Genomic DNA, 27,500 nt, shown 5'->3' on the forward strand with positions numbered 1-27,500 from the left:
TTTTCGTCACTGATGTAACAAGTGCCACATCCTGAAAGCCTCTGAGGTAAGAGGACCGTCCCAAGCCGTGCGGCGGTATCATCTCCAACTCGCGCTTCCTCACCACGTCGTGCGACACATCACACGAGATGTAACGCCGACATGTCCGTCCGTTAACTCCTCCAGGTGAACCAGCTCTCTGAAGCCTCCGCTTTATCTCCGCTGAATTCACACACAAGCCCTTTACAGCAGGTAATCCCGTTTGGACAAAACCCCCCGGATACTCAGAAACTCCATGATGTTACTACGGGCGCTTAAACAAGATGCAGACGGCGTTCCGGGGGAGAATAAAAGAAGCCAGAGAACTGTGTGTAAGTGTGTTACATCAGTACAATTTTCCCACATCATTCCGCTGATCACAAAGCACCGAGAGGGTTTCCGAGTCTTTATTCAGACGCCCCGCGGAGACAAAAGAGGATTGTGTAAGAGATGTTACAAAAAACACACTTCAAAGGCGGCGCTAAACCGCTCCCTCTGGTCCTTTTGTTACTGGGATGCGAGGCCGGGATACATGTTGAGAGAGGATTCTCCTCATGATGAAACACTGACACCAGTAAAATGAGGAAGCAGAAGTTAAAAGCGGGACGCCCCTGAAGACAAAACATCGATGAAATGTCGACTGTGTTCAGAGAAGTTAGACGATGTAAAATGTCGACTGTATTTTAACATTTGCATTCCAAAGACATTACGAATCCATTGGTACCCCGGGTTCATCCGCTCTATCTGCCGCAATTTTGAATATTTTCCTCCGATGAGGAATACTGCAGGATGGAAAAACACAAAAAATGACCCCAAATCTATGTGTACAACTCGTAGAGCTTCCAAGAAAGGAGATGATCAAATCCGAATCCTTCTCATAATCTTGAAAATTGTAGGCCACTGCATTTTGAAATGGAGGAGAAATTCAGTATGGGTATATTCAAGAATCATAGAACTTTGGATGGAGGTTGTCCTCAGTATCATCAGAAAACCGCCAAATAATAATTGGCTAAAATACTGTGGATCAAGGATGGTGCCCTGTGGGACGCCAAATAAACATCTAGCGTATAAAAGCCAATGAGAAAATAAGCAGTTTTAAATAAAGAGGTATACTTAAGTTAAAAAGTCCAGTCCAAGGCTGAGAGATTAATAACAATAAAGACGTTTACCAATTTGTCCATGATCCACTTTGTGGAAGGTTTGAATTAGATTAAGTGAAAGACGGTTTATCTCTCCAGTGTTGTGCATGAAGCCGACTTTGTCAAGGTTGTGTCTTTGTCTGGTCGTGTTGAAACCATAAATCTGACTCTCACCTGCTTACTAGTCCACTGACCTTTTCCAATATCACCTCTGACTGAACATCACTGCTCCATATAACGGAAAACAGCCTCTGAGCTGCCGCGATAATCACTGCTGCAGCCGGTACGTCGACCCCCGGCCTCAACGCCGCGGCCCTCGACCGACACGACAACCTCATGCACACACTGACCTACTGACAGTCATACACACACATACATGCACTGACCCCGAGACACTGACCTCAGCAGACCGGCTTGGCCTTGTAATCAGCCGGACACCTGCTGTCTGACCTTTCCTTCGTCCTCAAAGAGCCCGATTGATCTCGCCACAGCAGATTTACTTCCGCAGACACACACACACAACAAAGACTCCGGTACAGGTCAGAGCTTCGCTGTGTCTGCTTCCGCTGCGTGTTGTCGTCACATTTCAGCATCAGTTCTCAGACGATTCAGAATCTTTTGGTTCAAAATCAAACGGTCAAATCAAAGGTGCAGTTCAACTGGACATGAGGAAGAAGTGACCTTGGACTAAACCTACTAAAACTGCCTCATAGTGAAAATTATCATCCCAACAAATCTATCAACCTACATTGTTCTAAAATAAAACTAGATGTACTGTACATATTTTTGTTGGTACAATTAGTCAAATACATACAATTCTTTTTTTTAATTTGGGGAAAATGCCAAGGCTAAATATCTTATGCTCATGAATTACAGGTCTAGAAGAGTGAGTGCACATATTGTATATCATGTGTTATCCCAATAAAAATATGTAGCTAAAACTAGCATTTTATGTTCAGTAACTAATTGAACAGTGTTTTCAAATGACGCAACATTAGGGACAATCAAAATTCTCCTAATTTTTGAGATGCGTAGGAAGGGGAAGATACGATGGATGAAAACTATCATGAAGGTTTCTGTTTGAAGTCGACCAAATGTCAAACACAGATCTTAACACTAGCGGTTGACGCTTTCCTCAATTTTAAGGGGAGGGAACAAGTTCTTTCTTTCCATAATTCAAGTTGCTTCTGCTCCACGAGGCAGTACCAGAGCTTTGGACCCATCAGAAATGATATGCTTTTTGTTACAATCATGCCAGAGTTGAGTAAAGCCAAAGAATCAGGAGAGGGATACGATCAATCGTACTCGTAAAGGATCTGCAACTGCCTTTAGGGCCCAATGACGTATATGTAAAAGCATCAAGTCTTAATAAAACATCCTTAGCTCTGGTTGGATCACAGCTCCAAGGATCATCCAACGGCGCCAAGATGGAGTTTTGATGACTTATCTGACGCCAAATGAATTGAACTCTTTTAAAAGCTTTATGTTTTATTTGGGAGTTTGATACTTTTACCAGACGGTGCAAATATGATTGCCTAGGTCTGTGTATATTTTAAAATGTACATTTTACAGTTCAGATCCACTGAACCAGACCTGCCACGTGCAAATTCAAATGTGTCTTCACCACAAACTGGGTACATCCAGGCTGTACATCGGAGTGACCACAGCAGCTCAGGCAAAACGTTTGTTCTGCACAAATTTCATAAACCAAACATATTTTTTTTTCCCGCAGCACTTTGTGCTGCAGCTGGGCAGCGACAGAGGGAATGTGATGTTCTCAGTGTGAGAGAGACAAACTTCAGGCACTTTGTCCACGAACAGGAAATCTGAGTGTGTTCGTTGTGAGATACAGAGCAGAAAAGCTCACAAAAGAATCCAAGCCCAGCAAAATCACACTGCACATAACCACGCCACAAAACATGTACACATCTACAACACAGATGTGAGGTTACTGAGTGTGTGTTAGTGTGTGTGGTCCTACCTGGCGCTGCCTGCATCTCCACCAGACCACCTGTTGCAATCAGAGCCTCCAGGATCCTGACGTGATGCTCCGGGTTCACGTCGGCACTGTCGACGGAAACACGACGCAAAGTCAGACTGTGAACATCAACGACACTGACGGATGACACCGATAAATACGCCTTTGAAACGAGTGTTTGACTTTTGTTAAGTTCTATATGTGAGGTTGTATTTGTATGGTTTCTTTTCATTTACAGTTATTTACAATAAACTTTAGGGTTAAACTGTAAAATATCAAACCTATATTGCATTTATTTGTCAAAAGGGTTTTTTGATAATGACATCTAAGGAATTCTATTAAGTACATAAATCAGTCGCCATATCGGAATTAGCCCAAACAAATTAGCATTTGCAGTTAGCATCCACGAGAGGACGGCAGGTGTCAGAAGACAGTTAGCGTTAGCTTAGCAGTTAGCATCACGAGAGGGCACCACGTGTTGGCAAGCAGTTAGCATTAGCATCAACAGCTAGCATCCACGAGAGGACGGCAGGTCTCAGCAGACAGTTAGCGTTAGCATTAGCAGTTAGCATCACGAGAGGGCGGGACGTGTTGGCAAGCAGTTAGCATTAGCATCGACAGGTAGCATCAACGAAAGGACGGCAGGTGTAAGCAGACAGTTAGCTTTAGCATTAGCAGTTAGCATCCACGAGAGGACGGGAGGTGTGTCAGCAGACAATTAGCGTTAGCATTAGCAGTTAGCATCCACGGGAGGATAGCAGGTGTCAGCAGACAGTTAGCGTTAGCATTAGCTGTTAGCATCACGAGAGGACGGCACGTGTCAGCAGACAGTTAGCGTTAGCATTAGCATTTGGTGATGTTGCCTCTAACCATCTTGTTGCTCACATTCTTCCAGCGGTCAACCTAGCGCGAGCAGCTGTGGTGGGCGGGCCAGTGTTATTTGCATATCATGAATATTCATAGTCTCAGAATTCCTCAGTGAGGGGGAGAGAGTGGAGAGTGGAGTTTTTTGGGGGCACACACACACACACACACACACACACACAAGAAGGAGACATTCCCTGGTTAACTTCTGAACAACCAGAAACAGGCGATCTTGTGCAGGGAGCAGAGAAAACAAGACGACACCATCCGCCTGGTTCACACTCGGCGTTCGGCTCTTAAACTTCAGGATGTTGATGTTTGAGCGGCGCCAAATATCGTGCCTCACTTTCCTGTTAGCCAGAGCAGAACAGGCCTTTGTGCTGGATTGCTCAATTACGACTCGATTTGGAAATGAGTTTGTGTTTGGAAATGTTTTGGTTTTTTCCCCCCAACTCTGGCTAACTGTCCCACAGAGGCTGAATGAAACAGGAAAACACTTCCCCCCCGAACGCCGTGGGACCTTTGAGAGAGAGAGAAGAGACTGTGGTTGGAATATTCACTGGTTTTTTTATGCAACAAATGGAAAGAATAAAAGAAATGGTGGAAATGCCAAAGAGCACGAATGGCTTTGGAATATAAAGAACCGTATGATTTGTGGTTTCCCTGTTTTGATTGGAGCTCAGGAAACATTAGTTAAATGACACGTTACCAGACACTTTACAGGCAAAAATAATAAGAAATAGTTCCTGCTATTGCTTTGGTTTCTTGGTTCTCCTTCAGTTTCTGAATCGGCAGTTGGATGATTTATGCTGCGTTCCATTAAACCTCGGAGCTCGGGAGTCGGGGTCATCGTTCCATTATAATCTTGGAACTCGGAATCAGCGAGTTTCAACAGGAAACGCCCTCAGAAATCCACCATCCCGACATGCGAGCTCCGGATTCTACAGATCGGCTCCATATCTAAACGATTGCGTGTTTTGAATTTGCCTCAACTCTGATTCATGCCTCCGACTGCCAGGCGCCTCCATCACAGGAGAGTTCAGAGCCAAACGAGAACGATTCTTCAGAAACTAGGATGAAACGATAGAAACTGGCAGCCAGAACATCGACCTGTTTCAACTCCCTGCGTCATCCGGGAGACTCCCGCGGGTCTGTGACGAGCTCTGGCGATGTTGGTGAAAAGCGAACTGGGGGATTCACCGTCGAGGGGGAATTCCCTCCAGAGCTGCTGGTTTAAGTGTCATCGCCCCCCAGAGGCCCGGCACTGTGACCGGCGACCGAAACATTTACACCTGATTTGAAATTGAATGGATAAAGAAGCAAAACGACGGGGACGTTGTTACGAAGCGTCGACGCACAGCGTGAAACGAGGTCAGAGGTTAACTGGCACCGCGAGGCGAAGCGAGGTCGAACCCCGCCCGACGCTCTGAAAGTGTCTCTGGACGAGGGGTGGAGCCTTCCGCACCTGAGAGGACAGAGCCTGAAGACGACCTCGGCGAAGGCCTGTCCCAGCAGCCGGGGGCCGGCCGGGTTGCGCTGTCCGACCCGGGCCAGGTGTCTGCTGAGGTGGAGCAGCAGCTGGTGGTTGGCCCGAGGGACGCTGGGCGAGTCCAGGATCCTCTTCAGCCGCTCGCCGCACTCCTCCACACCCGCACTCTCTGCAGGACAAGAGAACAGGGCGCAGACGGGTTTTTAGGGAACAAACAATAACTTGCCATAGCTGATTTCTTTCCCACACAGAGGTCGATAGTTTTGTCGTAGCAGGAGTAAACATCTGTTAGCGTCTGTAAAAACGGTCGCAGCTCATCACTCGCACGGGTCTGTGACAGCAGACGGAACATTGGTTCTGTTCGTACAGTGTTGACGTGACACTGGGCTCAGGGCAATGTTCATGAAACCAGTTTGAAACTTTGACTCATGAAATATTAAAGAAAAAAAGATGTTTTCACCCAAATATTTCAAAGAAATTATATAATATAAATATATATAAAATAATACTTGAGAGGATTTTTATTGTGATGATTGTATCATCATTTATTCTTAAGCAAATTCACTTTTTGTTAAGTTAAAGTTTTTTGTTTTTTTCAGAAGAACTGTTATTGTGCAAAGTTCATAACCTCAAAAAGAAAAAGAAAAAAAGAAACTCTTTTTGATAGTGAATAAAAAGTGGTTTGTGGCAAATGAGACCTGAGGCCGCGTCCACACACACACACACACACACACACACACACACACACACACACGCGTGACATCAGACGGAACATTGGTTCTGTTCGTACAGTGTTGACGTGACACTGAGGCAATGTTCATGAAACCAGTTTGAAACTTTGACTCATGAAATATTATGCTGCAGCAAAAAAAAAAAAAAGATGTTTTCATCCAAATATTTTTAAAAAAGCCAAAGGCCAAAAAGAAAAATCAATGAACAAATCACTGCTACACAGAGAGATCGATCCTTTTGTGTGAATTTTTTGTCAGTTACTGAAAGTGTTGTTTTTTTAATAGTGTTTTCCATGTTGCAGGAGTTGGGACACGTCCCATCGTCTTTCGTTTTTTCAGATTTCCGGCATTTTTCTTGAGGAGGAAATGAAAATGGTCACAAACTAAAACTCTCAGCAGGCACTTCACACGCGAGGCAACAAACAAGAACAAAAGGTAACTGAACTAAGACCCAGAGGGAAGAGAGTCTCCAAGAGTGAGAAGATGTGTCACTGAACGACCAATGAGCAGCTCCTCCATCACTGAGCCTGAGGGGGTGAGGCCTCGGCAGGACACCGTCCCGTCTGAGCTCAGTCCTGCTGCTCAGTGGACACGCGTCCCGCGTGAGCCGGGGGGTCTCGGACGATGGGCCGTGTTTGAAGAGGAGCAGACGTATCGATGAGCCGCTCGCTCACCACAGGCAACTTTACCAACGCAAACAGGCTGCGGACAAGAACACATCTGTGACCTGAGCCGCGTCACGACGGGGAGCGGGCGCGTGGCTCCGCACAGGAATCCACAGGACCGCGGATCTCCGTCTGAATCAGTGTGTGTGTGTGTGTGTGGGTGCAAACGGCTTTCAGCTACAACAAAGATCTTCTTCTATTGTCTCAATTTACATTCAAACTCCTGCTTTGTCCATGAAAGTTTTCAGGACTGATGTTTACATAAATCAAATACTGACACAATATTTTCCTGATATTCCCTCTGTTTCCAGGGAACGTCCAGCAATTTAATACTTGAGAGGATTTTTTATTGTGAAGACTGTTTCATCATTTATTCTTAAGTAAACTCACTTGTTGTTAAGTTAAAGTCGTTTTTTGGGGGAGAAGAGATGTTATTGTGCAAAGTTCATCAGTTCATTCAGTTCTCAAAAAGAAAAAGAAAAAAAGAATCTCTTTTTGATGGTGAAGAAAAAGTGGTTTGCGGCAGATGAGACCTGAGGCCGCGTCCACACACACACACGAACACACACACACACACACACACACACACATGCACACACGCACACACACACACGCACGCACACACACACACACACACACACACACACACGCACGCACGCACACACACACACACACAGCTGCTGTGTCCCATGTTGCTCTGTGCTCTGTTACTGTTTCCAGGTGCGAGGATGCTGATGTGTCCAGTATTGACCGACTTCACGTTGCGTATCGGCAGGAAGCTCAAGTGTTCAGATCAATTCCAATAACGCAGAGACCCTCGCTTTTGTTTTTTTCATCCCTCTCTTTTCTCTTTCTGGGACCCAGACTTGACTTTCTTGAGGGAAGACGTGACCAAGTCACCGGTCAGTAGATCGGCTGACAAGACTCTGGTTAATTCCAGGCTGGACCCTGAGAAAGTCCGTCCCCTCTTAAAGGCCCTGTGACCGAGCGTGTTGGACGACTGAGCGACGGGAAAGACCGGAGGAGGAAGACGAAGAAGAAGAAGAAGAAGAGGGAACGTCAGTCAGTGTTCATAAGAACACTAATGTCCAAACATGCAGCCTCAAAACAAAACCGTCCGATACAACATCCATGTTTGACCAAAAAGGCGGCAGATGTTACAGCTGTTAGGTTGTAATGTGTCACCGTGTAAAGAACGAGGGGGTGGGGGGGGCGGAGGTCAAAGGTCAGACAGGCAGGAGAGGTCAGGAGGTTTCAGTGGGAGGAGCCAAGTGGCTTTAACGACCACTAGTGTTTGTGGTCGTGTACAGTGGCAGTGGGTGAAGCCGCTAAACACAATTTAAACAAACCATATTCTGTAAATCTTTTTTTTTTTTACCTTTCAAACCTTCACGGAGTGAGAATTGAAATAATCAGTTTTAGTTAAGGATATTAATGTTGATTGATTCCACAAGTCACAGAGTTTGATTCTTCAAAACCATATTGATATATGAATTTTAAATAATATGTAGTCTGTTAAATAAGTTCAACCCTTGTTTTAATGTCTTCACAACATTTCCCTTCATCCTGTATCTCTGTGCATCTGCTGAAAATATGACAGAGACAATTTGATATATGGAAAAAAATGTGACATTGACAGGATCATTTCCGTTTCTGTTCAGACGAGCGCGGGAGACACAAGGACGTTCAGGGACACTCGAGACGTGTGTGTGAGTGTGTGTGTGTGTGTGTGTGAGTGTGAGTGTGTGAGTGTGTGTGTGTGTGTGTGTGTTTGTGTGTGTGTTTTGGGTGAGCAGGTGGGCGGTGATGGATGGCTGACAATCTGCTGCAGCCTGATGGGGGTCATGGAAGTCACCTCTCTTTGTCTGACCACTACAGAGACACACACACACACACACACACACACACACACACACACACACACACACACACACACACACACACACACACTGTCCAGTTGTCCAGTCTCCCATGGGACCGGATGTACAGACCAAGTTCCAAGTTCCCTCCGCAGCCTTGACCTGTACTGACCAGCGGGGTCAACCACAATCCATAATGACAGAGTGTGTGTGTGTGTGTGTGTGTGTGTGTGTGTGTGTGTGTGTGTGTGTGCAGAGCTTCTCAACAGGACAATTTTGAAGTTAACTCATACTTTCATGACGTCTGACGTGCAAGGAGTAAAAATCACTGTGTCACTTATTGCTGCTTTGTTTCACACTAACACGAAATATGAACTAATATGAGTCTATATCAAGTAGTTCGGCCAAAAGTATGAGGAAACATTTCGTTTCCTCATTTCAACAAAGCACATCTCTCTGTCTATCTGTCAAAAGATCTGTGTGAACAAAGAACTAACTAACTAAACAATTATATTTACTGAGTTTTGTTTGGCAGACCGTCGTCAGTTGAATCTGTGTTTTACTGTAAAATACAGTTAAAAAAAAATCCAGGCTGAAAAGCTGCTCGTAGAAATTATTTTTGGCATTTTGGTCCTTGAGCTCTGACTTCAACCTGGTCCAACACCGTGACAGTAGTTGTATGACGTCGACCTTCGACTGTGACCTTCAGTGTCGGACCTGAATAAATGTTTGAGTGTCTGAAGGAGAGAAAATCCTGGTTCTGACGTGTGGGGGAAGGGCCACGGGCTTGTCCACATACTTATGGCCATTGATTGCATCAGCTAAATGAGACACGGGGACACCCCGTCTGTCTGCCCGTCTGTCTGTCTGTCTGTCTGTCTGTCTCTCTCTCTGTCTGTCTCTCTGTCTGTCTGCCTGTCTCTCTCTCTCTCTGTCTGTCTGCTTGTCTGCCTGTCTCTCTCTCGCTCTGTCTGTCTGTCTGTCTGTCTCTCTGTCTGTCTGTCTGCCTGTCTGCCTGTCTCTCTCTCTCTCTGTCTGTCTGTCTGTCTGTCTGTCTCTCTCTCTGTCTGTCTGTCTCTCTCTCTCTCTCTGTCTCTCTCTCTGTCTGTCTGTCTGTCTGCTTGTCTGCCTGTCTCTCTCTCGCTCTGTCTGTCTTTCTGTCTCTCTCTCTGTCTGTCTCTCTGTCTGTCTGTCTGCCTGTCTCTCTCTGTCTGTCTGTCTGTCTGTCTGTCTCTCTCTCTCTCTGTCTGTCTGTCTGTCTGTCTCTCTCTCTCTCTGTCTGTCTGCCTGTCTCTCTCTCTCTCTGTCTGTCTGTCTGTCTCTCTCTCTGTCTCTCTCTCTGTCTGTCTGCCTGTCTCTCTCTCTCTCTGTCTGTCTGTCTGTCTGTCTGTCTCTCTCTCTCTGTCTGCCTGTCTCTCTCTCTCTCTCTCTGTCTGTCTGCCTGTCTCTCTCTCTCTGTCTGTCTGTCTCTCTCTCTGTCTGTCTGCCTGTCTCTCTCTCTCTCTGTCTGTCTGTCTGTCTGTCTGTCTCTCTCTCTCTGTCTGCCTGTCTCTCTCTCTCTCTGTCTGTCTGTCTGTCTGTCTCTCTCTCTGTCTGTCTGCCTGTCTCTCTCTCTCTCTGTCTGTCTGTCTCTCTGTCTGTCTCTCTCTCTGTCTGTCTGCCTGCCTGTCTGTCTGTCTGCCTGTCTCTCTCTCTCTGTCTGTCTGTCTGTCTCTCTCTCTGTCTCTCTCTGCCTGTCTCTCTCTCTCTCTGTCTGTCTGTCTGCCTGTCTCTCTCTCTCTGTCTGTCTGTCTGTCTCTCTCTCTGCCTGTCTCTCTCTCTGTCTGTCTGCCTGCCTGTCTGTCTGTCTGCCTGTCTCTCTCTCTCTGTCTGTCTGTCTGTCTCTCTCTCTGTCTCTCTCTGCCTGTCTGTCTGCCTGTCTGTCTCCTCCTCAGGTCCAGATGGACAGGGGTCAGTTAAGGCCTTTGTCCTCGCCGGGCGATGACCTCGGTCACTAAGGTCAAACTAACTCTGACACAACTAATGAATGAGGGGATGAAAAATAGTCGCGGTGAAGAGGAGAATAAAGAAAGAGAGAGAAAGGGCCGAAGGGAAGAAGTGGAGATTAAATTCAATCCAGTTAAGTGACTGAGGGACAGAGAGACAGATGGAGGATGAAGCAGCAGCAGCGAGGTGGCGTGTGAAGCAGAGAATGAATCAAATGAAATGATTAACTCCTCTGTGACATTTAAAAATCAAACGCAGTGAGAAGTTTGAATGTGTGACTTCTGTTCATTCACCTCCTCTCTCTGCTCACGAGACGACGTGTCTCCCGAAGAGCTGGACATGAGTGACAGGCCGACTGCGGTCAGATCAGAGCAGACTACAGGAGGACTTACAGCCGTGTGATGACAACAAACGACATCATTCGTATTTGGAAATAGAAAACCCCCGAAGAGAACGAGTGACTGGACTGATTTCATGGTGAAATGCAGATGAAGCTCATTAACATCTAGTTTCCCAAACACACGTCTTCATGTCCCAGCTGCCTCCGGTGCCTCTGTCCAGTGGATTCATGTCCCAGCCCTCGGCGGGACGTGACGGCGGCAGGAAGGGCTTTTCAAAATCCCTTCTCCCGAATCTGAACATTGTTATCTCTGCTTCTCGTGCTCGCGATGAGCCGGAAAGACGCACACCGGGATCACACGGGGGGAAGGAGAGGAGGAGAGAGGACATGAAGGAAACCTCAGGGGATCGGACAGTGGCCGTCTTTGCATGGAGGGAATATGGCTTTTGACCACACAGAGGATTTATGAAAGTTGGCAGTGCTGTTGGGTGCGTTTGATTCATCCGACTCCACACGCTGCAAAAAGTTTTTTAAAAAAGTCAAAAAATTAAAGGTAGAGATTTTTGAGTTTTGAAGGAAAAGTCTATGAATTTTGACGAGCCTACAGTTATGCCGACTAATTCATATTTTTGTCACCGCTCACCAGGGTCCAGGGGATTTAACCAGTATCTTCCAGATCACGCAGATGTGAAATTTGTCGTAAACGATTATGTTTGTCCGATTCCATCTTAGGTGTAAAGGTAAATTGTCTGTGATTATATCGACGATTTCTCGTCTTGTTGACGAACCAAAGCGTTGCACAGCGACATGAGTCATATTCAGATATCAAACACCACACAGGGCTTCAGTGTCTCCGGAGCCGGAGATCGAACCACCGACCCTCTAGTGGACGACCCGCTCCACCTCCTGAGCCACCGTCTCCCAAACGTTTCCCTTGACGACAGATGAGCGGAGAGGAGGTTCACCCCTGCAGACACGATCAGGAGACCCTGTTTGTTAACTCGCCTCTGGTCAGTTTGTGTTTTGCCTCCTTAAATTATTTATTAAGGTCTTAACAAAGTTGTTTTTTACAGTCGTCGTCATGGACACGTCGAGTGAGTTGATGGGAAAAAAATGAACAGTAATTTAAACCACAGATTTTGTTTTCACGAAACATGTCGTCAAAGAAATTGGGGCTGAGAAAAAAAAAACCTGGTCCCAAAACAGGAAAAACAGACGATATTAACAAGATGAATAATGAATAATAAGATTAAATATTAACACGTGTAGCTACTGTACAGTACAGTCGAGTACAGTACGTCCTAGCTGAGGAATCCATCCGAAGCTCTGGAACACGAAGTCCACACCTGAGCGACGTCACTCACACGAGAGCAAAGACTCCTGGAGCAAACTTCACTTCTCAGAGATCCCTCAGTATTATCGCAGGACGTATGCCTGCACGGTACAAAGTAAATGCTTCAGGGCCTCGAACCCATCGAATAACAATAATAATAATAATAATAATAATAATAATCATAATAATCATAATCATAATCATCATCATAATAATAATAATAATAATAATAATAATAATATCCTCTGATTTCACCTGAGAAATGCTCCGTGCTCTTCGACTGACCCCGTCCCAGATAAGAAGTTCAATTTCAGTGGGCTTAACCTGGGACGACCTCCCGCCAAAGACTTGATGCGTCCTCCCAAAGTGGTTTATCTCGACTTTAAAATGTTTCCATGAATAAGTAAAACCCCCTAAAAAAAAAGGGTTTGTCACTTAACGAGAGGGAGAGAGGAGCACCTACATAATTGAGGGGTTTTCACTGGCAGATCATGTCGAGCAGCTTCGCCCGGGAAGGAGGTTTGCGGGGGAAGCCAGTGTGTGAACTTCCTGCAAACTCAAGATGTGGCGTGTGTTTGCATGAAGCCGACGCAGCCCCGTCCGTCTGTTCTTAACTCTCTCTCCTTCTTCCACACGCAGAGCACCAAACTCCAGATGTCAGCAGGAGGGTTCGTGAAAGACGAGGAGAGAGAGGACGAGGAGAGAGGAGAGAGGAAGAGGAGAGAGGAGGAGGAGAGAGGAAGAGGAGAGAGGAAGAGGAGAGAGGAGAGAGGAAGAGGAGAGAGGAGAGAGGAGAGAGGAGAGAGGAAGAGGAGAGAGGAGGAGGAGAGAGGAAGAGGAGAGAGGAAGAGGAGAGAGGAGAGAGGAGAGAGGAGAGAGGAAGAGGAGAGAGGAGAGAGGAGAGAGGAAGAGGAGAGAGGAGGAGGAGAGAGGAAGAGGAGAGAGGAAGAGGAGAGAGGAGAGAGGAAGAGGAGAGAGGAGAGAGGAGAGAGGAGAGAGGAAGAGGAGAGAGGAAGAGGAGAGAGGAGAGAGGAAGAGGAGAGAGGAGGAGGAGAGAGGAAGAGGAGAGAGGAAGAGGAGAGAGGAGAGAGGAGAGAGGAAGAGGAGAGAGGAAGAGGAGAGAGGAGAGAGGAAGAGGGGAGAGGAGAGAGGAAGAGGAGAGAGGAAGAGGAGAGAGGAAGAGGAAGAGGAGAGAGGTAGAGGAGAGAGGAAGAGGAGAGAGGAGAGAGGAAGAGGAAGAGGAGAGAGGAAGAGGAGAGAGGAGGAAGAGAGAGGAGAGAGGAAGAGGAGAGAGGAAGAGGAGAGAGGAGAGAGGAAGAGGAAGAGGAGAGAGGAAGAGGAGAGAGGAGGAAGAGAGAGGAAGAGGAAGAGGAAGAGGAGAGAGGAAGAGGAGAGAGGAGAGAGGAGAGAGGAAGAGGAGAGAGGAAGAGGAGAGAGGAGAGAGGAGAGAGGAAGAGGAGAGAGGAAGAGGAAGAGGAAGAGGAAGAGGACAGAGGGGAGCGGGCCGGGCGAGGCGAGGTGAAGAGGTGAGCCGTGGACAGAACACCAGACGAGCGACTCGGTTCTTTACACCGAAGCTGACGGGAAGATTAGCAAGAACATTTATGACGCTGACGAGAAGCTGCGGCGAGGAAGAAGCTGGAGGCCGAAAAACGCACAGCAGTCACGGAAATTCTGCTTCAATCTGCGAGGAATCAAAAGTCTGAAACTTTCAAACGATAGCAGGGTCATAGTTGTGTTTCACTTCCCAAAGTGAGAAGTGGTACCAGTCAAACTGGTCACAGAGAAGATATCTAATGAAAGCAGATGATTGACAGTCAGTAAATAGTCTATTATCATCCTCCTCATGCGTCCAAGGTTCAGACACATTCATCATCAAACCAGGAATCAGATGTTTCTTCTTTTCTCTCGAATGAATGCACTTGATTTATGTCACTTTATAAAAAAAAGCAGATAAAAAACTTAATAAATAACGTGACCCTGCTCAGCAGCAGCATGTTCCTGTAGATTCTTATTCAAACTTCATTTACCTTCACCTTCACTGTGTTGTGCACAAATCTCAGACCCTGGATGAATGAAACTCAATACTGAGGAACTGACCCTCTAATACCATTTTTTGGCCCTTTGAGCGTGTGTGTGATTGTGTGTGTGTGTGTGTGAGTGTGTGTGTGTGTGTGTGTGTGTGTGTGTGTGAGCGTGTGTGAGTGTGAGTGTGTGTGTGTGTGTGTGTGAGTGTGTGTGTGTGTGTGTGTATGTGTGTGTGTGTGTGTGTGTGGGTGTATGTATGTGTGTGTGTGTGTGTGAGTGTGAGTGTGTGTGTGAGAGTGTGTGTGTGTGTGTGTGAGAGTGTGTGTGTGAGTGTGTGTGTGTGTGTGTGTGAGTGTGTGAGTGTGAGTGTGAGTGTGTGTGTGTGTGTGAGTGTGTGTGAGTGTGTGTGTGAGTGTGTGTGTGTGTGTGTGTGTGTGTGTGTGTGTGTTGCGGTGAAGCGCGCCGCACCTTGAGCAGTGTAGACCAGCTCGCTGTAGACCGAGGCAGGGATGACGGGGGCGTTCAGGTCCTGCAGGAAACCTCTGAGCGCGTCAGTCAGCGACGCCACGTCGTACTGGTCCAGATCCGCCGAGGCCGGATCTGAGAGGACGAGAGAGCAGAGACGTGGCAGGTGAGATTAAAGAGATTAAACGTGTGATATGTTCTGATGTGTGTGTTTTTTTATTTTCTTAGTAAGTGAACTGGGGCTTTCTGAGGACAACAAGGACTCAGGGGCCCTGAAGGCAACTGGAGTCTGTGAGCAGCGACTTTCATGTTGGAGGGAACGAAAGAGCCGAGTCACGAGTCTGACAGGAAAAAAAAAAGAATAATAATAATTCAACAAAGTGAATATGAATATTTAACCTTCGTGTGCACTTTTCAAACGACGATAACACACAGGCCGCAGAGTGTTTGTTCCCCTCAGGTGCGTCAGGGGAAGAAGTGACAGAAAACAGGGTCTCCCGGTTCCTACGCCAGCACTCGGTCAGATGAGGTCAAAGACAAACCTGTCCTCAATCGTTCACCTCCACCTTCCTCTGCTGCTCTTCCTTCCATCTTGTACTCGCCACCTTCATCCCCCCCCCCCCCACCGTATGCACCGGGACCTCTGGAGTCAACGTGGCGGTTGAAGCCCATTGATCTGCCTCCTCTAACTAATGACTGAATAAACGTAACCAATCACCACAGGCCAGTAACCCACCAGGCTATTAATATCAACGGATGACCTCGTCAGGCGGCCACGCCGCGGCCTGCGTTATTGTGCAGTGATTCGTCTGGGGGATTCGATCACACGCCCCCCCCCCCAGACGGAGCGAGACCCAGAGCATCAAACAATTGCGTTTCGCTGAGGAGCAGATTGTAATTTATGAATTTGAGATTCGTTTGGTATTTGTGCAGCTGACGATAATAACGAGGGCGGAGGTGGTGATGGCGTTCGATTCCGGCACAAACACACTGTGCGATACCAGCTAGTTATGATTCCTGCGGCACTTGAGTATTGTGATTTTTGAAGATGACATACACATTACATTGCCTATATGAGAAAGTTGAACCCTACCCCGTTGCTCAAGTTGGTTTCAAGGCAAAGTCCCTCGACACAAGGACGCGTCTGTGTAACTAATATGTGTCAGATATTGACAATATTCAGATTCTGCAAAACAGGATTTTCAGGAGAGCAGACGAATCGGGGCGACGTGTCGGCCGGTCATGAGTTACAAGTGCAAGGAGGGTTAGAGACAGAGAGGCAGCAGTGACAGAAACTGCTTGTTCAAGACACATTTCGCTGAGACGCGACTGTCCGACTTTCCCACGCTCGCAGCAAAATGGCACAATTGTTCCGAGGGAACGCACATGATTTCTTTGAAGTCAGCGGGTTCATAATTTAGTGCTGTGAGGAATCAGAGGGGCATAATGTGGACACAAATAAATGAGACTTCACCGTACAGGCCTTTCCCATAATGTGAAGCGTGACTTTTTAAATCCATGATGGGGAAAACGCAAATAGTTGCTTTGTGCAGAACAAAAGCGTCCGTTTGTTTGTGTCAGACACCGAGAAGAATCGGTGTCTGACACAAACAAACCGCCAGATAAACTGCCCTGATCGGATTAATCCACGCTTCTGCTTTTGCCCCTGTGTCACTTTGTTTGCTGTATGTGAGTGAGAACTTTGACCCCCCCAGATGACCAAGGCGGGACTAAGGGCAGTCAGAGCAGGTAACAGAAATGGAATATACAAACAGGAAAGTGTGAAACAATAACGAGCCGGATTGTAGAGTCAATGTGAAAACATTTACCAGGAACACTGCAAAAATTTGACAAAATTTGACCGGTGGGAACGAACAACCAGAGGAAGAAGAAGCTAACATATTAGCTGTGTAACGTTAGCCGCGTTGCATGATTCAATAATTAGAGACTGTTCTAGTAACTGTAACAGCCTGTTTTTTTTTTACAGCAGTCAGTTATAAGAAAGCAGTCCATGAAAACAATTAGCTAACTTGTGAAATAGAGGAACCTAGCTTGATGGGCTGACAGGCGCTAGCCGGTTAACAGCGAACCATAGCGTGCTACTGTAAGGTCGCTAGCTGTAGCTCACCGACAGTTTTACAAAGACACACCACACCATTGAACGTATACACCTCAGTTCTATACACACAGCATGGCACATGTGTGCTAATGACGCTAGCCATGCTAACCGGCTGGTAACTGATTGTACTACTGCACTATTTCCACAATTAATATTCACGTGAATTCTTTATAATTATTATTCTTATTCTCTATAGTTTTGCAATTCGTATAATTTTACATTTGTTTGTGTATATATTGTATATATTGTATATATTTTTAAAGTGTGCTGTGTGAAATGTGCTGCTGTTAAACCTGAATTTCCCAGCTTGGGATAAATAAAGTAACTATCTCCATCTATCCGTCCATCTATGTATCTATCTGCTAGCCACCATGCAGGCCCGCTGAGATTGTGCTGCAGCCCCCACATAAGTTTCAAAAACATATATTTACCGACCAAAGCTTCTCACACGGAGGCTAAGACGCTGACGGGATCACCAACCAAGCAACCTGTGCATCCATTTTAATTTACACAGGAGCTAGCATCTCACTGTCAGTCTAACTACCCCCCAAAAAACACATTCATGCATTAAATTTTGGTGTAAAATGATATTATTCAGCCTGATATGTATCTCAAGCCCACAGGCGTTAGAGAACATACAGGCAACTGAGGACAGTCGATCTCTTTGTTGCTGCAATGCAAATGTGGACCAGACTTACATTTCCACGCTGTTGAACATAACTTCATAATATTTATCTTTGATGACCTTAAAGATCCACATTTGCGCACTGACTGTGTAATTCACAGCTTGCGGTGCCCTCAACTCCATGGAGCTTTTAGGGTCATATTTTTGTTTAAGGGCACATTTGCTTAAGCTTTAAAGCTTTGAATAAATTCACTGTACCTGCCCTGCAGCAAAAAGCAGATAGACACTTGCATATAGCATCTAGAAAGGAATTGGTGGAGACCAAACCAGAGTGAGAGGGACAACAGTAAATGCTGGACTGAGATTCATCAGATGGATCTAAACTACAGTCTTGTGGAACCTATTTTTTACATAAAAACAAATTTTGTATATATAATTGCTTTGTGATTGTATTTCTTGTCTTGATATTTATTGGTGGGACGAATGAAGGAATATCTTATCTGGTCCCAAGGGAGCACGAGCTCTGCTGGGCTGGGTGATGTCAGAGGGGTGAGGTGAGGTGTGGCGAGCAGGACGCCCTCAGATCAGCAGGGCAACTTTAATCACACATGCAGTAATGAAACCGAGTCGGGGCTCTGGGGCCGCGGCCAACAGAGGATCATCACACCGCTCACTGAGGGATTCGGAGTGAAAACTCCCCAGATCAATTCAATCCTCTCTATCATGACTTCATCCTCTGCTTCGCCCCCCCCCCGAAAAAAAAATCACTCTTTTCCTGTTCACGAGGAAAAGTCTGCAACTTTATCAAGTCAACGTGACCCGAGGACAGACGCACAGAAACACGTCTAAACACGCCGACGTGTGCACTCGTGACCATGTGAGTCATTGATCATCAGCTTCATGTACATGTCAGCGTTGTGATGCATCGAACAGGCTCAGGGTCCTTTTTCTGATCTTCCTCCCAAAGGAACAACTTCATACAGTCACTTAGACTTCACTCTGTCTCCGTCTTCCTCTTCAATCCAGAGTTTTCTCCCTGTGAAGTCTTTCTTCCGTCTCATTTTTCAACCCTGTATTCTTTCACTCTTTCGCCGCAAATCAAATCACTGGGGGGTGAACACATGTACGGAGACGATTTCCTCCCTACACCTGATCCATCCGTCAGCTAATCAAGGCTTCGCCTGACAGGCTGTGGCCCGAGGATCAGTCGCCACAGGGATGGATGAATGAAAAGATGGATTGATGGATGGACGGTTGAATGAATAGAGTGGCGCCGGGTCAGCAGTCGAGAGCCTGAGTCTAGTTATTGGATTGTTGCATCTTACAGAAGATCCATTTGGCAGGAATGGTTGATTGGCCCGGACGAGGCAGGCCGGAGAGTTAGATGAGCGTGGACAATGATTTGTCTTTCCTGTTTTGAAGGTCAAGTGAAGTCGTTTTTATTAAGGGAACACAATCAGACCGCACAGTGTCACAGTTAGAGGTTCCCCCCCCCCTCTTACAACGACATACCACAGAGAAATGTTGGCGCCTCCTTTTTGTCGTTTCCGCAAGAAGAATAACACGTATGGTAAATGCAGCGCATTTTGTCAGCGTCATAAAAGCAAACAAAGATTAAAAGATATCAGTCTAAAAATGTCAGATTTTTTGTTTCCATCCAGATCCATGAATTATTGTCTGGGAAATGGGTGAAATGTCAAAAAACTAAAATCCATCTCGCAATGTTACAGAAAGTGATAAAGAAAAATTTGGATCCTCGCAATCCCATCCTTCAAGTTTTGTGGAAATAAGTTTGCTAGTTTTTGCGTAATCTTGCTGACAAATACACCAACAAACAAAAAATGGGTTGGAGGCATAACCTCCTTGGCAGAAGCAAGGACTTCTGGGTGTTGCACTAACATGAAACTGGTAAGAACGTAACTGTAAGTGACTCAGACAACAGTGACAGTGATCAACTTAGTCGGTCAAGGTCATCAGATCTCAGACCGTCAGTCTCAGGAGAAATGCGAGGCCTGTTTTGATTTAGATTTTTACTGTAGTTGAGGTCACTGCAGCGAGGCGTTCAAGGTCAGAACACAGATTACGTCTCTTTTATCATGAGGCAGGATGTACAGGTACAGAACATGTACTCACGGAGGTCGTACCATAGACGTACAAGTCGCTCACTGACCCGGAGAAGGACCCGTCTCTTTTGAACTCAAGACCGCATCATTCTGTACGCCGTCCAAGGCCGTAACATCTAGAACTGGACGTGAACTTGGAGCCACGGGGAAATTTCAAGGACATAATCCATCCACTGTTCACAGACACTGACGGCAGAATGGTTTAATCAGATGAAGCCGCATTTTAATGTGATGCACCAAACCGCTGTGTTTCTCTGTGTGCGCTCTGTGTTTCCTCTTTGTGATCCGTCTGTGCTGTGTGTGTTTGACCTTGCAGCAGCATTCCAGTAAGAATCTTATTACACTACAAAAGCTGTGCGATCGTCTGCCCTCGCCAGCGCCGCGAGCGCAATCGAACAGGCAATTTTCAGAGAGTGAAAAACTGCAACACAGTCCAGTGGATTCTTGCAGGAGTCCGTCGCGGCTAATCCAATATCGGTGATTAGGCTAAAGCCGAGAGTTAGAGCTTCAACAATCAGCCGTCAAAGAATCCAAGTACAACAGATACTCGTCTCAATCAGGGCTCTTTGAGAAGAGGGTCGCCGAGGCAGCGTTTCGGTTTCCACCTGAAATAATTAGCGGCGGATTAATCCACAAGATGTCAAATCAGCTCTGGTCTTTTTTTTTATGGCTTTGAAAACTATAGGAATAATTTTGAAATATTAACAGACCTTTCGAGGCAACAGGTTAATCGCGGTGCACAGAAAGCCACAGGGATCTACAGGGGCCCAACACTGGGGGTTTTTGTTGCCCTGGGGCCCCCTGCCGGCTTAATCCAGCCCTGGTGCTGACGGTGTGACATCCAGGGGCCGAACAGCCTCCAGGTTTTACCATCTATGAGATCAGATTTTGTTCTTCACGTGTCTTTTTCCATCATGTGGCTTGAAGAGCTTCACAGCCTGAGCTCTAATAAAAGAAATATACAGTATAAACGTATATTTTCTTGTTTTACACAAGATAACATCCACCTTTCGTGGAGTGCTTTTTGACATATAATATCCAGAGGCTGCGTGTGTAAAAAAAAAGAGTTTTTCTAAGTTTCAGTTTATTATTGTGACCAATTTAACGCCTTTTTTTTCAGTCAAATGAAAAACACTGGACTGTGAGGCACAAACACATTAAAGGAGCTGAGATCTGCAGGATCACTGCGGAAACATGAAACATTTAAAGACGCCATTAAAGACACTGTAACTGCTACTGATAAAATACTGCGGCCTCAAACTTTATGACACTTTTTTAATGGACCTGCAGATACTTTGGGTTTATGTGTGTTTACACACATGTGAGCATGTTTGATTGCTTTTATGTGTTTTTTGTCTAAGACAGCTGTGTTTACTGTGCATTTTACATGTATAAGAAGCATCTTTTCTTATGTGTTTTCTTCCTCCAAAGAAATTCTAATCTTTGGGAGATTGAAAGGTGTATTTTCGTCCACATTTGAGTCGGACGAGAAGTTTTCCAGTCTTATCGAACTCTGCAGACGGAGAATAAAATGGCTGCTCCTTTAATGACTGGAGAATGAAAAGAGTTCACCTTTGTGTCATCTAAAGGCCCAGTCGCATGAGGAGTCATGACTGGGAAACTATTGTGTAATCAGGTCATTTCACTGTGCAACTTTTGGCAAACGATCGGCCAATTTGTGCTACTGACGACCTGCTAACAGTCTGGACAATGCTAAACTTTGACGGAGCGATAGAGTCCAAAATAAAGAAAACTGAAATATTAGCAGTGTTTCAGTTTTTGATTGTATAATCTTTTTCCGTGAGCGTGTGATATGTCAGTTACAAGACATGAATCAGTGGTACAAACACATCTCTTGATAATTGCTGACTTGCTAACTGATAGTTAGCGAACTGGTAGCGTGACAGCTAGCTTGCGGAGCTGTTTTTGGTGTTGGCGTGTTACTGGCTATCGCCCATGAGCCACATTAGCTCGCTAGGAGCTACGTGGTTACGTCCGTGTTCCAGGGCGAGATCACGTGGAGTTTATATCATTCAAAAGAATGGCAATGTGACGGTGGATATGAATTTTTACGTTTGACCAAGTAATTTTTTTGGGACTAAATCGTCCGACATCGGCCGTTCAAGGACATTTCTGAATCAGCGTTTGTGTTTGCTGATAATATGAAAACTTTTATTTCACAGAATAAATTATGGAGAAAAACATGTGCATATATGTTAACGTTTTATAACAATATGTTCATTTTCTTAATTCAAGTTTGAATTTGTGTTTTTCTTGGTTTAATTCTACGGTTAAACTGTCAATTATATGTCCTATATTATATGAACTGATTACACAACAGTTTCCCAGTCATGACTCCTCATGCGACTGGGCCTTTAGATCACACAAAGGTGAACTCTTTTTCATTCTCCAGTCATTAAAGAAGCAGCCATTTTATTCCCCGTCGTCTGCAGACCTCGAATTCCTTCGGCATCTTCATAAGGGTTTGATAACAACATCTTGGGAATCATTCCCAATTATTGTTTTTATCATATATATATATATATATATATATAAATATATATATGTATCCATATTGAACTAGGCTCTGGTTTAAACAACTTTTACTTGCATATCCCCCCATAATCACGTTCAGGACGCCTTGACATTAACTGACCTTGCGGAGATTAAATTCTATTAAAAAAAAAAAAGACCAGGGGAGAGAAGAACACAGGGACAGAAACGTGAATTCCTCTCTGACCATCGAGTCCATAATGTCCAGGAGCTGCATGAGAGAGTGTCTCTGGTCCCCGGGGTGAGAGTCTCAATCTGAACCCTCGGAATTTATTCTGTCTCTATAGTGAATTTTGCAGCGAATACTACACGACTGTTGCCGAGCGTGTGTGTGTGTGTGTGTGTGTGTGTGTGTGTGTGGACGGGAGTGTACCGCAGTGAACCGGCTCACCTCTCCCGTCTCCCCATCTGTCCTTGGCATCCTGCTCACACACTCACACAGATATCACCACATGGACACGGAGACGGAGCAGAGAGGAGAGAATGAAACGGAAAGAGAAAGACAGAATCTCTCACTCGGACGGAACAAAGAAATACAGAACCAGACTCAGACTGAGAGAGAAAGGAAGTTCAGGCCGAGGCCAGAATTTAATAAAAGTTGAGAGGGAATCAGCTTTAAAGGATAAATCAGCTGCTCGGCTCGCTGGTGGTTGTGTGAGTCTGGTTCTGACTTCGCACCAGAGAGAAGAGCGATCGGGTCGGAGTTGACGCAGAGTGGGACGGTTGAGGCGGACGGCAGAACCGCAGGTTTGCCGAGTCGAGATGTTTCGCGACTATTAGAACGAGAAAGCAGAAATACAGAAGTACAACATTATACTAAAGTCCAATCACGTCAAATGTTCTACACTCCGTCCCGTTGGACGCTGCGTTATTCATCCTCACACTCACGAGAAGTCTGATGTTGAATTTAAAAATCGACCATCCAAAATTATTGAATGAGAGAAAATCCCAACGCGTGCAATATGATTCAGGATGACGCTGACGGAAATCCTGTCTTTTCTCTCTTCTCAATCATCCAATCTCTTTGAAAGGCGGCATTCATCCACCGATCCCGTCCGAGGAGTCTGCGTCTACATGACTGACAGGAAGTTGGACCTGCGAAGGCCTCGCACGAGGCAAGACATCTGCAGAAGCACAGTCTCGGGACCGGAAGTGAAAGACGAAGGACGAAATGAATAAAACCGACCAGTTTGACGAAGCACAGAGAAAAAAACAAACGAGAAAAGAGGAAAGAAAGAGGAGGAAAGATGAACTGAGAGAGTGTTGCTGACAGAAGGTGAAGCCACAGGTGTCGTTCTTACTCGTTCACGTTACTGGACGACATATGGTGGAGACGAGCGTCCGAGAGAGGAAGTCATCATAGGGAGGAGAGGAGAGAGGAGAGAGGAGAGGAGGGATGAGGGGAGGAGAGGGATGAGAGGAGGGATGAGAGGAGAGAGGAGAGGAGGGATGAGGGGAGGAGAGGGATGAGAGGAGGGATGAGAGGAGAGAGGAGAGGAGGGATGAGGGGAGGAGAGGGATGAGAGGAGGGATGAGAGGAGAGAGGAGAGGAGGGATGAGAGGAGGGATGAGAGGAGAGAGGAGAGGAGGGATGAGAGGAGGGATGAGAGGAGAGAGGAGAGGAGGGATGAGAGGAGAGGAGAGGAGAGAGGAGAGGAGGGATGAGAGGAGAGAGGAGGAGAGGGATGAGAGGAGAGGAGAGATGAGAGGAGAGGAGGGATGAGAGGAGGGATGAGAGGAGGAGGAGGGATGAGAGGAGAGGAGGAGAGGGATGAGAGGAGGGATGAGAGGAGAGAGGAGAGGAGAGGAGGGATGAGAGGAGGAGAGGGATGAGAGGAGGGATGAGAGGAGAGAGGAGAGGAGGGATGAGAGGAGAGGAGGAGATGAGAGGAGGGATGAGAGGAGAGAGGAGAGGAGGGATGAGAGGAGAGGAGGAGATGAGAGGAGGGATGAGAGGAGGAGAGGGATGAGAGGAGGGATGAGAGGAGAGAGGAGAGGAGAGGAGGGATGAGAGGAGGAGAGGGATGAGAGGAGAGGAGAGGAGGGATGAGAGGAGAGGAGGGATGAGAGGAGGAGAGGGATGAGAGGAGGGATGAGAGGAGAGAGGAGAGGAGAGGAGGGGAGAGAGGAGAGGAGAGGAGGAGAGGGATGAGAGGAGGGATGAGAGGAGGGATGAGAGGAGAGGAAACAAGATTATGGAAGAAGAGAGACCATGTTGTCATGTGGAGTACAGGGGGAGGGACCTCCAACATATTTTCAAACTTATGAAAACTGCGGCAGAGGAAGGCGACATGACGTCATAGTCTCCATGTCAGGAGACACGAAGAGTGAAACTTTCATTTTGACAATCAGAATCGGATTCCACATCACTCGACGTGTCATAGGGGCTAACCCCTCACCCACAGAGGGTCTCACAGTGATGCCTGGTCGTGTAGGTCACTCAAGGTCACAGGCAGTGTGTGTGTGTGTGTGCGTGTGTGTGTGTGCGTCTGTGGTCATGATGGCAAACATACTATACATGAATATACATCAACTGTACAACATCAATAACACACGACAGCTCCGTCACTTCAGATGTGGATGTGATTTCACGGAGGCGATGCAGAGACACGACTTCTCTCCCGGGTCAAATTAAAAGAGCAGAGGACCGTGACAAAGTGCTGCAGAGAAGAGAGACGCTGTTTCCTTCACACTACACGACATGACGGTGACTCGTCTGTTCTTACTGAACCTATCTTTTTCAAGTGACTGCAGCCGGAGTACGGACTCCGAGTGTGTGTGTGTGTGTGTGTGTGTGTCGCTCCCCAGCTGAGTGTAAAAATGCCTGCTTCTAATAGGTTCTTGACGGGCGCCAGAGGAAGACGGTGACATCACCTCCGACCAATAGCGTGGGGCCCGCGACCGACAGACGAGAGGAAGAACGGACGGAGGGACGGAGGTGGAGCAAGCGAGCGGGGAGAGCGCTTTTAATTTGTGTTTTTGCTGAAGTCAGCGGCTCCTGTCAGCGAGGCAGCGAGGGGAGGAAGGAGGGACGGTGATGAACGAGTGAATAAAAAGAAGGGAGGAAGGAGAAGAGATAGAAGAGGAGGGAGGGACGAGTGGGGGGGGGTTGAAGAGTATACATAAAGGATTATTGAACGGTTCCCGATGCGTCCAGATCGGATGACGGGTCGTTAGCGGCGAGCGGTGAACGGACGAGGTGGACGGACACGGGAGAGGGATGGAAGTTAAAGTCTGAGGAATTATTACACACAAACTAATGATTATCGATCGTTTGCATGTGTGGGCGGACGGACTGTGTGTCTCGGTGTCCAGCGTGTGTGTGTGTGTGTGTGTGTGTGTGTGTGATGTACAGAATGTCAGTGTTTTCATCGAGGACACGTTACACACTCTGCTTCAGTCGGAGCCAACGTGAGTCATCGTTTCCAAAACAAGTGTGTGTGTGAGTGTGTGTGTGTGTGTGTGTGTGTGTGATGATGTCATCATCGTACACATTCGTCGTGGGTCAAAGTGCACAAACAGAAAACACAGCAGGGGTGAAAAAGCCCATATGTCCATTAGCGCTCCTATACTTGTGAGGACATCGAGTCTCAACCCCGCGAGGACAAAGACAAAATGTCCCCGCTGCTTTAAAGACTGTCCACACACTTTGACAAATAAAGATCCTCCTCCCCAGGAATCGTCTCGTCACTCGCCAAAAAAACATTTCCACTTTCCCCCCGAACGAAAGGTCCCATCAGATGTTCTGCAGTGAATCTCTTCTGAAAGGAGCAGATGTTTCCAACGTGTCGTCGCTTTCTAAGAAATGTTCTCACCGACCACAAGCATCTTCTCCTTTTCATAAAATGTGCAAATCATTTTTCGAAAAAATGCTCCGGCTCACTTAAAACGTCCCAACTTTCCTTTGACCCATGTGTCACCTTGCAACCGAAATGTCCTGAGCATCCAGAACATCTGTGAAACTTTTACAACATCAACGTCTTCACGCAGGAAAATATGATATTTACTTTTTCAAAAAAATGTAACTGTCACAGATGTTGTCACTGTCGAGGTGTTAAATTCATCTGGTCCTCACAAAGATAGAACCTCTCCCTCTCGCGCACACACACACACACACACACACACACGCGTGCACACACACACACACACGCACACACGCACACGAGAGTTACTGGTCCGCCGACACACTGAGCGCCGCGTGGGCACGGGCAGAACCAACCGGACTAAAAAAAGGCAAGCTATCACCATGGCAACGTCCGGAGCCGTGTACCAATCGCAGGTCAACCTGATGAGGTAATGCTCCAGAAAGCTTTCGGAGAGAGCTTTGGTCACACACACACACACACACAGACACACACACACACACACGCACACAAGCAGCAAAACAACAGAAGGCCGCAGACAAAAAAAACCAAAACACAACACACGAGTCTGAGTTTGTGGAACTTCTGTACAATGCAACAACTCCCTGTTACATAACGTGACTCCATGACACATGCAGCAGAGGGAGAGAGGGAGAGGAAGAGGAAGAGGGAGAGGGAGAGGAAGAGGGAGAGGAAGAGGAAGAGCACTGCAGCAGCTCGGACTCTCTTCCTCTCCCTCTCCCTCTTCCTCTTCCTCTCCCTCTTCCTCTTCCTCTCCCTCTTCCTCTCCCTCTTCCTCTTCCTCTCCCTTTCCCTCTCCCTCTACCTCTACCTCTTCCTCTCCCTCTTCCTCTCCCTTTCCCTCTACCTCTTCCTCTTCCTCTCCCTCTTCCTCTTCCTCTTCCTCTCCCTCTTCCTCTCCTTTCCCTCTACCTCTCCCTCTCCCTCTCCCTCTCCCTCTTCCTCTCCCTCTTCCTCTTCCTCTCCCTCTCCCTCTTCCTCTTCCTCTTCCTCTCCCTCTTCCTCTCCCTCTCCCTCTTCCTCTCCCTCTTCCTCTCCCTCTCCCTCTACCTCTTCCTCTCCCTCTACCTCTTCCTCTTCCTCTTCCTCTACCTCTTCCTCTTCCTCTCCCTCTACCTCTTCCTCTTCCTCTCCCTCTACCTCTCCCTTTTCCTCTCCCTCTTCCTCTACCTCTTCCTCTTCCTCTTCCTCTACCTCTTCCTCTTCCTCTCCCTCTACCTCTTCCTCTTCCTCTCCCTCTACCTCTCCCTTTTCCTCTCCCTCTTCCTCTTCCTCTCCCTCTCCCTCTCCCTCTTCCTCTC

At 46.7% G+C, this 27,500-nt stretch overlaps 1 protein-coding gene across 2 annotated transcripts in view; it reads right to left on the bottom strand.

Moving 5' to 3' along the window:
- Positions 1–27,500, bottom strand: part of pik3r3b (phosphoinositide-3-kinase, regulatory subunit 3b (gamma)) — a 173,514-nt gene that overhangs the window by 85,634 nt on the left and 60,380 nt on the right. For both annotated transcript variants that reach the window (XM_035646652.2, XM_035646654.2), the window contains 3 exons: positions 14,899–15,030; positions 5,465–5,657; positions 3,139–3,224 (listed from right to left, as the gene is read on the bottom strand). In XM_035646652.2, coding sequence (XP_035502545.2) covers positions 3,139–3,224; positions 5,465–5,657; positions 14,899–15,030 — 411 coding nt within the window. The remainder of the gene's footprint in view (positions 1–3,138; positions 3,225–5,464; positions 5,658–14,898; positions 15,031–27,500) is intronic.

The sequence above is a fragment of the Scophthalmus maximus genome, chromosome 13 (genome assembly GCF_022379125.1).
Source record: "Scophthalmus maximus strain ysfricsl-2021 chromosome 13, ASM2237912v1, whole genome shotgun sequence".
NCBI classification, from domain to species: domain Eukaryota; kingdom Metazoa; phylum Chordata; class Actinopteri; order Pleuronectiformes; family Scophthalmidae; genus Scophthalmus; species Scophthalmus maximus.